Genomic DNA, 14,280 nt, shown 5'->3' on the forward strand with positions numbered 1-14,280 from the left:
CTGTCAGAAGATATTTATACCCCTAAAAATGCCCAAAATTACTGTATTTACCCTTAATATTTCACTTGGTGGGAAGAAAATCGTAGTTTTTTATAATTTTATACTGCGCATAAATGGCTAATTGACTATGAAGAACCCTCATGTCATTCTCAGTCATTCTATCAATATTAATATGGCATGATGCGAAATATTTGTTTGTCAAAAAAGGAGTTTGTCAAGCCTAAAAATTGTACTTTTCCAAAACGGAAATTCATCTTCTCCTGTATCAATTGGTCATTCTACCAAGATTAAAGAGCAGTATAAGACTATAAAATTTGTCCTTGAAAGGCTTAACTACAATACTTATATGTGTCTCATTTCTTTTGACTGGTATATGGATAATTTTCCACTGAGTCAACGAAGTGGGTATACCTAGTAACCCTATCAAACGAGTAGCTTAAATCTGGTATCTGGTATATTCGAATACTGATGAAAGATTCCAATTTCACATTAGGAGGAGTTCACTGTATGTAATTTCTCCTAAGATGTAGTAAATAAAACTTTTTAGCTGATCACAAAGCATCCAACTACAAACAGTTGGTCAAAAAATTCGTATCTGCATATCGAAAACTTGGAACAAACATGAGCATAAAAGTTCACTTCCTGTTCAGTAATCTTGATATATTTTCTGATCATCTTGTTGATTAGCAAGGGGAGAGGTTCTAACAAGACATCAGAACAACAATAGAAAGATACCAGGGCAGATGAGATGAACCATTGATCATATTATGTCAGACCGTTGCCGGAACCTTTCGAGAAACTGCACTAAATCGCTTACAGGCGAAAATCGTACAAAAACAATTTCGATTTAAAATATATCAATAATATTGTATTCCAACGGGTTATTTCAAATTTGCAATAGGTGGTTGACGTAAAACTGATTGAATTATTGCCACGTTATTTGAGTATCTAGGTAAATACTTGTATACATGACTGGAGTTTATTTATGTACATGATATCCGTGAAAGTCTGTAACTATATAATAAATATAATACCCCAAAATATAGTGCTGTGGCTGTATTTTGATTTAATATAGTCTTCTGTGTGTAAAAATAACAAGTAGATTGAATTTCTAAACTTTATAGTACCACTAAGCCGATTTCATATCTAATCATTACCTAAGCTTACCATACGTCCTCTTTTAAGAGGATTTGTCCTCTTTTTTGACTTTTTTGAAAGTGTCCTCGGAGGACGCCCTTTTGTCCCCTTTTTTGAGATTTTGTCCTCTTTTTTGAAAATTTAGGTCAGATTCAGAGCAAATCGCGAGTGATATGCCGCAAATTAGCACAGAAGTGCGGCGGCTATTTCGGAGTGAAAAACGGTGATTGTAGCTCTGAGCGAAAATATGACTTTTTTTTAGTCAACCAATCACAAAGTGGGAAAAATTCACCGGTTTTTGAGAATTCTTCTGCGGTTTTGCAAGTCTGAAATTTCTGAAAAAGTGTCCTCTTTTTAGACTTCCAAAATATGGTAAGCTTAGTCATTACCGCGAAAATGGGAGATTTTGATCAAAACAGCCCCATGGGTTATCTCCACAACAAGAGCCAATTTGAAAAAACTAAGGTCATATTCGGAATCAGTGCCCTTCAGAACCCCAAAAACCACTTTTACTTTGTCTGCCTAAAAATATGTGTTGAACAGTGTAATCGCCGGATCAAGGATAATCCGAGAATTATCAACATAAAACTCGAATAACTTTGCTTCTACAAGTCGGAACTGACTCAAATTTGTTTTGCATCGTCTTTAAAGACAGCTCAACAATTTCATGGGGTTGACACAATTTTTTGAAAAAATTATTTTTCAATTATTAATAATGAATTAAAAATTTCAATTCAATATTGCACGGCCTTTACTGGTTGGAATTGAGTCAAATTTGGTGTGCATCGTTTTCTTAGACAACATGACGATTTAGTCATTAAGCGAGTGAGATTTGGAAAAAAAAGTTTTTTTGAACAACCCTACTGTGCATTAGGGCGGTTCAAAAATAACCTTTTTTCCTTAATCTTGCGGGCTACGTGATTAAATCGTTAGGTTGCCTTAAAAAACGACGCATACCAAATTTGAATTCATTCCAACCAATATTCGCGGTTTACGTAGAGTTTGAAAATTTTGAATTTGCCCAGAAACGCAAAAAAAAAATTTTTCAAATTTTTCTGCCAACCCCATGAAATTGTTCGGCTGTCTTCAAAGACTATGCAAAACAAATTTTACTCAATTCCAAGCCGTAGAAGCGGAGTTATTCCAGTTTTTCGATGAAAATTATTGGATTATCCACCGATCAAGGATAATCCCAGAATTATCAAGGAAAAACTGATATAACTCTACTTCTACGGCTTGAAATTGAGTCAAATTTGTTTTGCATAGTTTTTGAAGACAGCCCAACATTTTCATGGGGTTGGCAGAAAAATTTGAAAAAAAATTTTTTTTGCGTTTCTGGGCAAATTCAAAATTTTCAAACTCTACGTAAACCGCGAATATTGGTTGGAATGAATTCAAATTTCGTGTGCGTCGTTTTTTAAGGCAACCTAACGATTTAATCACGTAGCCCGCAAGATTAAGGAAAAAAGGTTATTTTTGAACCGCCCTACTGTGCATACACTGCTGGCGACACATCGTGTTTCTTCATACTGACAATGCAGTCTACATCACAATTTTTCATCATGCGCTTCTTGATATAGGAACCATGCAATGCCCATGCTTCAGTTAGGATGTTGTGGTACGTTGACCATAACACCATGTCAACCTATTTGTTTCATTTGACCGTTTATGATTCACAATGAGCAGACAATGTGCCGTCTGCAACGGTAGGCTTATAAAGTAGGCTACAAACGGTAAAATATCAAACGATGAGTTCACAGACAGTGCAAAATATACGATACAATTGAAATGCAGATGTCAAGAATTTTTTGACTTTGTAAACAATTTTGACCTAACGGTACAATTTTGACAAAATTTTGCCAGATTTTGACATGTCAAAAAATAATCGCCCTAGTTATATGTAATGATTACTTAAGCAGGGCTCATGCTACGCTTACGCTAAATGCTACGTTTCAATCCTATTTGTCATATATCAAATGAATTAATAACAAAGACAAAGACGTATCAATTGATATTGAAGGTAAAATTGTCGTATAAAAACAGATTTATCAACGAGCGGCGAGCCATTGTAGCAACTGATTTCTTTGCCGATATATATTCAATGGCCCAGTGTCAAGAAAAAACAATTCTGAATTCTGTTAGTCTTTTACAGCCTCTATTCGCTCTTCACAACACTGCGATGGGAGAAGTGTCAACAAAGTGGATTTTCTTCGCATTCTTTTGTATTACACCGGGTATGCCTACTTATAGTACGTCTGGAATTATCACGTGACAATTAATATTCTAGGTGACAGTCCTAGGCATGTGAACCAGTGACCTAAAACTATATTCTCCGTTCGATATATACCTAATTGCAACGTGGAAGAGCTCGTAATTGATCCGGATATTTTTCAGTGTTCAAGTCTAGAGTTAAAACATGATAATTCGAATATTAGAGCTAATCTTTTTATTTCCACATACTGAATACCTACCGGAGGCCCGTGTTCTCGTGAACGGAACTTTCATAAATTATTATTTATTTATTAATTGTGAGAATGAGACGTTGTGGCGCTTATCCCTTTGTCGGGTTTGGTTCGCCACGGCAAAAATTTCGTATCGCAAGTTAAAAATCATATACCTATAAGTGACTTAAATTATCACATTGCTGGCCAGGACGAACTTGACGAGAGGTGAAAAAGTTCTGGCTGACGAGATGGTTATATATGGTGAATTCAACTTTCAAGTTCGAGCAAAAATCGATTAAATATGCTCGGTGCCAATCGTATTTTGGGCATGCGAGGAGGATACGAGGCATATGTCACACAAAAGCGACAATGGCCGGAGCGAACTTTCATGAAAATATCGTTCGGCCACGAAAGCGTATATGTGATTTTCCGCCGGTAAGACCAATTCACGAATATTCGGGAGTACACTATGCCAGTGCCCAACAACCTCTTTCGTCGTGGTGCACCCTTTTAACCACACAACACAACGATTTCGTAGTAAGCCTTATCTTTTTGCTATATAAGGTTGAATTTCGATTACATATATAGCATATAGGGCCGCATTCCCGCGAAGACTCGCCATGGACCATCTGGACGACAAATACTCATGTTAATTTGTCTACCGAGAACATCGCAACGCGGAGAGACCTTGTGGGGTTCTGTACACAGTATTCTTCAGATATACCATGCGTATAAACACTTCTGATTGTGGAAGTAGAACACCCTCACAGGCTTACTATATATGCTCCCAAATCGAGAGTATTATTGTTAGGAAAAGTAACCGGGGTTCACTTGATAGTGGCGCAGAGGGCGAACATTTTTTCAAATTTAAAATTTTGAATTTAAAAATTTTGTCGATAATATTGGTAAGTTTCACATATTACTGTCAATTTTTCTATCCATTCTCCGCCAACGTGATCAGATTAACCGGTAGAGGGGTGGCTTCGAAACTTTTGATCACAAAATTAATGATGATGCATCTTGCGGTTTTGTTAATAACTTTGTTGCATGTTGTTATTTTTTGACCTCCTATTAGTGGACCTCCTATTATTAGTATGTCCACAGGTTTGCCCCCTCCCTGGCCTAATCGAAATAAGAACGAGCAAAGGCTGCAACGTAGTGGCTCTTAACATTTTTGAACTCGTGGATCGGCAAAACATTCATAACATATGCTGCGAGCCGCTGGACCGTCAAGATCCAAAATTCATCGAAATCTAATTACGAAAAATGCATAAAACTTTATTGTAATGCTGGAAACCTAATTTAATGGTGCACTTTCGATACTAGATGTTTATATGTGGTTTTATTGAAGTTTCTGCAAGCTCAGTCCTGTTAACTACCACTAAACTATGATTGTGATTGTTAAGTAACTTTTGAAATAAATGGGACATTTGCTACTAGTAACAAGTCGGTGACATTGATACCCAATTTCGAGAACTCAAAAGTGCACACTGAGTTCAGAGTTTTATGATAAAAGGAACCAAAAACTTGCTATTCATAGGAGCGAATGCGGGACCGTTATATGCAGTTTACATGGGAAAGATATTAGTTGCACAAATATATAATTGAAATATTTATGGTCGCACTGCTGTGTCACTTCCGACACAATAGGACCACGGACATAAGAGAAATCTGACTAGCAATATAAATATATTATTAAATCAATCCCAACGTCCGTGTTTCCAGTTAAATATGTTGCATTTCTCTTAACGCATACACCGGGCTAACGTTAGATTACGACTATATCAAAATGGGCATAGAATATGCTAACTCAAATCGTCGTTATAGCGCCACTGTTTTAGCGGTTCTTAACTGTATTCAACCAAACAATCATCCAGGCGACGACTTTTATTCTTACATGGCGTGGCGAGATGAAAAAGGGAGAGTTTTGAATAAAAAGGGAGAGGTTTGAAATTCTTTCAAATTTACCAAGTTAGCATTAATTTATTACGGTTAAATACATGCGTAAATGCTCATAATACGTGGATAGGACAAGCTTCATCGTGTTGACGAATATACGCGTATAAGCGCGCATGAGCTTGCCAGCGAGTCCAGCGGTTGATTAGCGATTTCTCGAGCTCGCTTCAATATCAACTATTCACTATCCACCAACTAGGGCTGGGCAAAATCGAGTACCTGAGTGATTCGATTCTGAATCGAGTTTTAGGCTTCGAGCCGAGTCGAGTCGTCGAGTATCTTCTATTGTGACGTCATACCAGTATGAAAGATATGGAAAATCCAAATATGTACCTTAGTGCTACCTCAAAAATTATAATTCCCGTTGTATACCACAAAGGTATTTTGTAGCTTTGTAATACATGTTTTTCATTGCTGCGATACGATCAACCAGGTTTTCAAGAGTACCAAAATGGAAAATACTGTTTAAACTATAATATTAGTTGATAAATTAACTCTTAATGACATGGAACGTATAATTTCACTACTCGAAAAATACATTATTTACTAATCGACTCGAATCATCAGTATTAATGATTCGATTCAGATTCGAGTACTCGAATCATTGTGCCCAGCCCTACCACCAACACCCGCGCGAACAATTGAATACCCAACCTCGGTGACGACGAACTATTTCACAAATTAATACGATTGAAGTATGCGATGGAATATGTTCTCAAGCAGAACACATGCTAACTCAATCCTGTTATACTCCAAAAGAAACCGATAAGTCTATTAACAATGGTTAAATGATGAAGATAAACATTTGCTGGTTTGTTTTGAGGTATTAATGGTGTTTGTTGACTTATATGTTCAATTGTTCATTTACACCAGGCCGTTCATTTTTACTCCGCAACTGCCGACGTATAGCACGGCCCACTTCCAGCCTTTTGCAGACACCGCTTACGCGGATGACGTGCCTAGGAGGAGCCTAGATAAACCTCCAACACTTGGGTATACACCCCAGTACACCCCATCAAAGTGCTAGACCCTTTAAACCAGGGCTGGCCAACCTTTTCAGCCAACGGGCCACATTTGATTGGCGCCAAGCGCGAATTTTTTTTTTAAGTTCGTAGGTCAGTAATATTGTCACTTGACTATATTGCAGGCCTGCTGTATATCGATGGGCCAAGTTTGCGAGGACTGGGCTATTCGGCGCATGGACATTGGACATATCGATATCGAGAGATACGACCAACATGCGTCAATCATTTCGTGCCTAGGTTTCACAGTCGACAGTCTTACTGCGAGCGCAAACGCAACGTCGCCTATATGTTGAACGACACTTTGTCTCGTAATCGCGAATATAGTTAAGACTCAATCTGATACATTAGGTGTTCTTCCATTTTCACAAGAAGGCAACAATATTACAAACAAGAAATCGAGTGACAACATGTTGCGCCAAGCTTGTAGAAAATGTTTACCTTTGATAAATCTATCGCAAATTATTCTGCTTTATTGTAGTGTACGAAGATATACCAATATCTGAATGGCTGATGGATCTGTCAATGCGTCGGAACTGATATTTTAGTCATCACATCTCAAGTGTTGCGGCCAGACTAATCAAATGTTTGATTGTCCTTGCAAGTTCACAATCTGTGCAATCCATTTTTGATGATATTAGAAATTTCGGAAATTACCTCGCGGGCCACTCAAAACCTTCTCGCGGGCCACGGGTTGGCCGGCCCTGCTTTAAACATTATGGTAAACCCTGGGGTGTACGATATACCCGGTTGAAGAGCCCTGCACTGTACAATAGTGCTTGTCAACCTTTTTGGGATCGTACACACTTTTCACGATTATTCAAAACTTATACAAACCAATCCACGCAATACACCGAATATGTAGTGATCCCAGAAAGTAGGGCAAGTTTCAGTTGCACTAAAATCGCGAGAAATCTGCACTTAATTTTAGCAAAAGTTGCATTTATATTTTTTTAGAATTATTAGGGCATAAAAATACTTGAAAGGCTCCGTTGTATAGCGCAACAGTTTAACATGTATAGGGTATCAGTTCGTTTAATTTCTTTCTTCGCTAATCTAATGATCATGCATAGGCCTACACTTTTATGCTCCTGAAGAGCTGTCAAATTCGGCACTTTCGCATTTAACGGGCGCCCATGCACTATGCTAAGATTCTATACCAGAGAGATATAATTTCAACTTTTGAATGATACGCTAATTTGATTTGTCTCCGCTAATTCAGGCATGTCATGTCCACAAGGCTGGGAGCAAAGCGATTCGAGATGTTACTATTTTTCGACTGAAGAATTGTCGTGGGAAAATGCACAGCAAAGTTGTCAAAACTTTGGAGCTAATCTGGTTACCATCGATAGTGCTGCAGAACAGGTAATTAAACGGGAGACTTTTTCGCCTTGAACCCATATTGAGTTGACCAATCGTGCCATTTAGCAGGGAATTTCAATGTAAAAAACATTTCTGTAATTCGTGTTGATTGTAATATTCATGGATGAAAAGTCCACATTTTCAGAGCATAACATGGTTATGGACGCTGAGAGTTGAAAAATCTCATTCGTTGTTGCTGGGAAAGAACTGATATTTAACGACATCTATAACTGTAGCTGAAACTGCCTGACGCCCTTGCATGATCAAATCCGTTCTAGATGCTTCGTCACTGGCATAAGAAAGAAAAAAATTAGATTAGATACAAGATCATAGATTAAAATAATTCAAGACCAGGAGTTAAAGTCAAATTTTCAAATTCGTTCCAATAGCTAGGATGTTGAACCGATGACAAGAAAATTATACCATCTGGGATAGGCCAAAATCTGGTTCCATGGGTGAATCGATCCCCAGTCGAATAGTACTCATTAGAAATCATAAAATCATAAAGACTTGAAACATTCAAACATCTACCTTTCATGGCTACGGTTATTCATATATAATTTATAGACACTACTATCTCATGGCGATCTGAAACAACAGGCTACTGCCAGCGTATGCCCCAGGAGGGTGTTTCGTTATTTCGTAATTTAACAGGAAGCACAGAGTATTTTTGAGTGATTTAATAAGCTCGACAATTTTCATCGCGCTTCGTGCAACTTATTGTCTCCAGACGCCTTGATTTTCGTATCTGTACCCTATCTCAGACCAAAATATTCATAATTTACAGAAAAGACTACTGCTATAATTCGCAATTTTGAGAAAACAGCATTTATTCCTACTTTCTCAAAAGTCCGTTGGAAGGATTTAGTTTTAGTGCATGTAGCCTGCAGGAGCGTGATTATTAGACATCGACATCTCGGTGCGGCGATTACCGCGCCGCTACACACCGAGACACATATAGGAAGTTTGTGCCAACACCCGATTATGTGCTTCCAGAAACATTGGCTAAGAATAACAGCTGCGTGTTGGTCGAAACCATCTGTATAGTTATCTGTCCATTGTCCGTAGGCTGTTGCCGAATATCCCTGTCCTTGCAATCTGAGCCTCAAAGTACAAATGCGACCGCAGAGGAAAAGGGTGCACACCGTGAAGAATTACTAATTCGGATTCGTGTGCGTATCACGAAAGAAGTTTTTGTCTTTTAGTTAGCGCTGATTACGTTTGGTCGATACTAAAATCGTTTTTCAATAGCGACAATCCTGATTGAAGTTCACGAAATAGCAACACGCAACAATTTGATAAATAACTATGGACGCACCGGAAGATGTTTAATTAAAATAATGACGTGCACTAAATTTTCGAAGAAGCCACCTTCATCAGCGAATCTCATCACGTGGGTTAACAGAGGATCAAAAATTGATAGTAATGTATGTTTATAACCATGTATTGACGAATCTCATTTATGGAATTTGAATTTCTATTTCACCGGGCGCGACTAAACGGTTCCATACTAATACCGAGAATGCTATTATGGAGATGTACATTACCGAGAATGGACATTACCAAGAATGTACATCACTGGGAATGGACATAGCCGAGAATGACATTACCGAGAATGGACATTTCAGAGAACATGCATTACCGAGAATGACACGACCGAGAACGGACATTACCGAGAACGAGATCCATAGGGCTACCTGAGATTTGACAGCGAATATACACACATAGGGTTTCGGTAATCTCCACAGAAGTGATCAAAATTCCTTGAATGTCGACTTACTGTCACTTCTTGTTTCACGATGACAGTAAAAATAAATTTAAACACAAATCTGTGATGGAGCTTACGTCATTGAGAATAGTACTGACTTTACTGAATCTAGCTGGCCTGGTGCGCACGATATCACCGCTGGCCTGAACAATCGCATCTGCAAAAGGCCTGGTGCGCAAGATGTCTCGATAGCAAGAATTATCGCATCTCGGGCCTCACATGCTTTGGCCTTCATAATGGATTAACACATCGTTGCGTGAATCCTAAAACAAAAATGCGACGGCATACTTAGCTCATAACTTTCCGGCATGGGATCTGGGTCAACTCGGAATCTGCCCCACATTTTATTATTTTTATTATTACTGATCGTCCTGCTCTAACATTCGAACAATACCTGACAGCACCGACCATGCGTCGCGTCTTGCGAGTGATCTAAATTTCATCGTTTCGAATGCCACTGAATGATTTTATTATTTTCTCGGTAGCCTAATGCCCATTCTCGGTAGTGTCTTTCTTGGTAATGTTAATAATCGATAATAGTATTCTCGGTAATGTCCATTCTCGGTAATAGCATTCTAGATATTGAGCGGACACGGCTTTGACGACGGAGATGAGATACAACCTAGTCTGCAGCCCCGTTTTCCTCCAAGCTCTCCGTGGATGCTGAGCGCCTAGCAGGATAGCCGCGGATACCAGTGTTCGAGTCTTTGATCTGACCTGGCCGGGGATCGAACCAACGACCTACCGATCAAGAAGGCGGATGCGATTACACTAACTCGCTAGGTAAAACGCACCGTCATTGAATGATTGGTCGCTCTCACAGGTACACAGGCGTTTCGCGAAAAATCCGAACAAATGCAAGATACAGTGATTTTTATCGACACGGATTACTTGATGACTTGAAATTGACTCATGAATTTTTCTCCGAGTCACAAGTCAATCCTCGAGTCATCCCAACACTGGCGCGTACCATCCCACGTCCCAACTCCTGCTGGTATGAGGAGCCACCTGTAGTGGTGGCAGGATCAGGATTACGGATTTTCCGAAACAGTATTGAATTCGGATTCACGTTAGTATCCAACTGAATACATATCAGGACATAATTCTGAATTTCTAATGCAATGGAGTGAATTTCTGTTTGTTTACTTCGATGTTTTGTATGAACTTGGACTCAGCTAGTTTTATGCATTGCATGACAATTTCAAAAAATATTAATAGCAACCCTAAATGAATTTCCAAGCTGTATTTAAAAAAATGTATCCAACACAGGATCAGAAGATGTATCCTTGTGGTAGATTTTTTCGGGTCAGGATTTTATCATTATACATAAACACAGGAACCGTATTGGATCAGGATTCCATTTTATCGAACAGTATTGAATCCAGATTACTGGAAACACATGATAAGTACAGATCTAATTCTCTATACCTAACCGCGCAGAATACATCATGCGAATTTTAGTGGTCAACTGTCGTCAAGAAGATTGGTATTACGGTATTGGTCATATGCGACTTATCGAAAGTTGAATTAGGGGAAGCAAGAGGAGCCTAGATAAACACTTGGGAGAGGATTCTATAGTGGACCTTGGTTGGACTCGAATCCGCAACCGATTGGTGTATGATGCGGTAGCTGTCGATCAACCATCACGCTATCTCGTGTAAGCGAGTAGCGCACTGTGTTGAACGCATGGACTGCGACAACAATAGAAGTGAATTCGGACCCCGGCTTGGGCAAGTATCCATGTGTCGGAGATTTTTCTGGTTCCCTGATCGCTGACCCCGATGCGTAGCGTTGTCGTATGCAAAGCACAGATCGATCAAGTGAAGTCGAGCTTCGAAAATCGAAAGCAAAAGATACTGACGAGGACGCGTGGAGGCGGAAGAAAAAGATGCTGGAAGTCGTCCGTAAAGCTTACCGATAGCAACAGCGCCAAAATTGTTCAATGAACCAACGAAAACCACGCTATCTCGTCGCTGGGCTGGGTTTGCATGAATACATAAAATCAACGGACCTTAGTAAAAACAAACTTATGGGCTACCGGCTCTGTGATGAGCATCGGACGGACTCGGATAGCATTCGGACCGGATATTAGACCATTTTTTGGCAGTCGGATAGGATTCGGATATTATCGCGGATAGCTGTAACTTTTGATACGGATATTTCCGGATAGTTGTAACCAGATGTGAGATTTGATTACAGGCCCATAGAAAGAAGTCATCGATTCAATAACCAAATACAGACAGCTGACACCTTGCGATATGAATGGTAGCAGTCTAAAAATGTCTGTCAAGAGTCTAAGAAAATACAAATAAACTATCGCCACTACCATTCTTACCATTCAAGAGTAGACCATACTATAAGGTCAGCCATATTCTCACATTTATTTGCTAAAATACATCAAGTATACCATACTTGCCAGTCCAACGATATATAATATGTGAACTGATAAAAGATGGTATGATTAGACATGAGCTCTCCTGACATAGTTATCATCAGTACAGTAGGCTATTCTCGCTGAGCAGTTTCTGAAGTTCACAAAATTGAAGGTTTTGTTTCAACATCGGTCGCAGAACTGCATTTGCTTTACACCTTGACATGTAGCTTTTGAACCCATAGCTGACGAATGTCACAATAGGGCATACAATATCCACAATCCTCAAAGTAGTTGTTGCGGCAGTCTTCTGCAGATAAATATAAGACAAATCCCTCTTTGCGTACTTTGTTGCATGACTGATTTTCATGCTACCACAGTAGTTGTATGACACCCGTTCAATCAGCACTATACAGCGGTGCTTGTGCTATGGCACAATCTTTAGCTACCATGAGTCTTCTGGCAGTTCATGATCATAACGGAATATATCCCGATGACGTTCAACAATGTAATAACTCCATTTTGTGAGAAGATATTCCCAGTGTGGACTAGGACTTTGCATCAGCTTGCACGTCGAGTTAACAGCTACCGTACCCACACACTTGTAGCCCGACCAAACAAATAAGAATATGCATACAAACATATACAAGTAACTTTTTGCAGTCAGAAAATTATATAAAAAGTTATATAAAAAGATATGTACACAGATAAAATGTATGATAATTATTATAACGATGCCTCGACTATACAGTAGCCTATCGTCCTCTTTGAAATCATTCAAGATACATGCATACCTTACTAAGGTAAACTAATAACATATAACAAGGCTATGAAATCCAGAATTTCTATAGACAGTAACAACGAAACCCAAACCTATTCAACTCCCTCTTAAACTTCCCTTCCTTCAGCAGCTATCTTTTCTCCATTATGATTGACGGAATCAATCATCTAGAACCACTGAGCAATATAAACAAAAGCTGTTAGTTTTTTTTTCAACCAATGGTCTGTTTATGTAAATTTGATTTCAATTTAAGAATTGTGAACAAAAACTTTGGCGTTATTATGGTGCTTTTCTAAATGATTTAAACGAGAGACCATGTAAACAGTTTGAAAGACAACACCAAGGAATGGTGATCAGTGCGTTGGGGATGCGTTATTTCACTTGAGTGGAGCTCCATCAACTGTTCGAAGTGTACTCCGTACCGTACAGTTTACATTGCATTATTTGAAGACCTCGAATGTTGTCAAACTGCTCGTGCTGTCTGAGTTTCTTTTCTCCGTAATAATGGATCAATGAGGAAAGTCGACGTCTTGAGTGATAGCACAGCAAGAGTGAAGTATGGAGAGATTGCATCCTGATTTATGGGACACTGCCTCTATGCAATAATTGCTATGTTCAAGTGAAACACCACAACTTTTCAAGTGGTCCAATGCACCTTACAAATCATATCCGAAAGGCCAAGGATACGGCACAGTTGGAGATAAGTTTCTTCTCTTCCAATATACAAGTCGGCAAGGCAACTACTGACCTGCTATTGGTCACTGGAGAGGAAATTTGGACAGCTATTGAGGGACATTCAGGATGGTGCTATTATTGGCATTTTGTGTGACTCGACTATAAGCGTCGTGCTCAAAATTTTGAACTGATTGACCAAAGGCATTATAAGCAGCAGCAAGTTTCCACTGAACAGTCCTTCACAAATTCCAGCATTTGTGGGCAAGATGCGGATTATCTGCATCCAATATTGACCATCTGATATTGTAAAATTCCATGGTTACAACTTGCTACTATCACTTACTGATATTGGGTAATATGGTTGAATGCATGATTGTTATATATAGCCATGGCCTAATAATCTGTCATTTTTAATTTTCTTTTGATCCGAGATACCACTTTTATTTGCACACTTACTTCAAATTAGTAGCGTTGTTTCTTCGCGTTAACGTTCCGTTCCTATAATAATTAAAATTAAAATTTTTGTTCTGTTTGTTTTTGTTCATTCCATAGATAAAATTCGTGATCTTTTAGTGCAGAACTGTATCTAAGCTCAGCTGTACATTTGATATTCTGCGATATCATTATTCGATAAGGATTTTTCGGATTCTTGTACGAGATTTTCGGATAAAGTCGGATAGTTAGATTAGATTCTTCGGAGTCGGACGGATAGTTCCGCAGACACAAAAACTGTCGGACGGATTCGGATTCTCAAAAATCAACAT

General features: G+C 38.8%; 1 protein-coding gene across 1 annotated transcript in view; it reads left to right on the forward strand.

The window, feature by feature from the left end:
• LOC145435020 (uncharacterized) overlaps positions 1 to 14,280 on the forward strand; it is a 39,129-nt gene that overhangs the window by 2,415 nt on the left and 22,434 nt on the right. Inside the window, exons 2-3 of the mRNA XM_080312285.1 lie at positions 3,290 to 3,371; positions 7,782 to 7,924. Of these exons, the coding sequence (XP_080168411.1) occupies positions 3,317 to 3,371; positions 7,782 to 7,924 (198 nt within the window). The 5' untranslated portion in view covers positions 3,290 to 3,316. The remainder of the gene's footprint in view (positions 1 to 3,289; positions 3,372 to 7,781; positions 7,925 to 14,280) is intronic.

This window comes from Botryllus schlosseri, chromosome 3, assembly GCF_051294905.1.
Source record: "Botryllus schlosseri isolate E-star chromosome 3, Bs_hap1, whole genome shotgun sequence".
Classification (NCBI taxonomy): domain Eukaryota; kingdom Metazoa; phylum Chordata; class Ascidiacea; order Stolidobranchia; family Styelidae; genus Botryllus; species Botryllus schlosseri.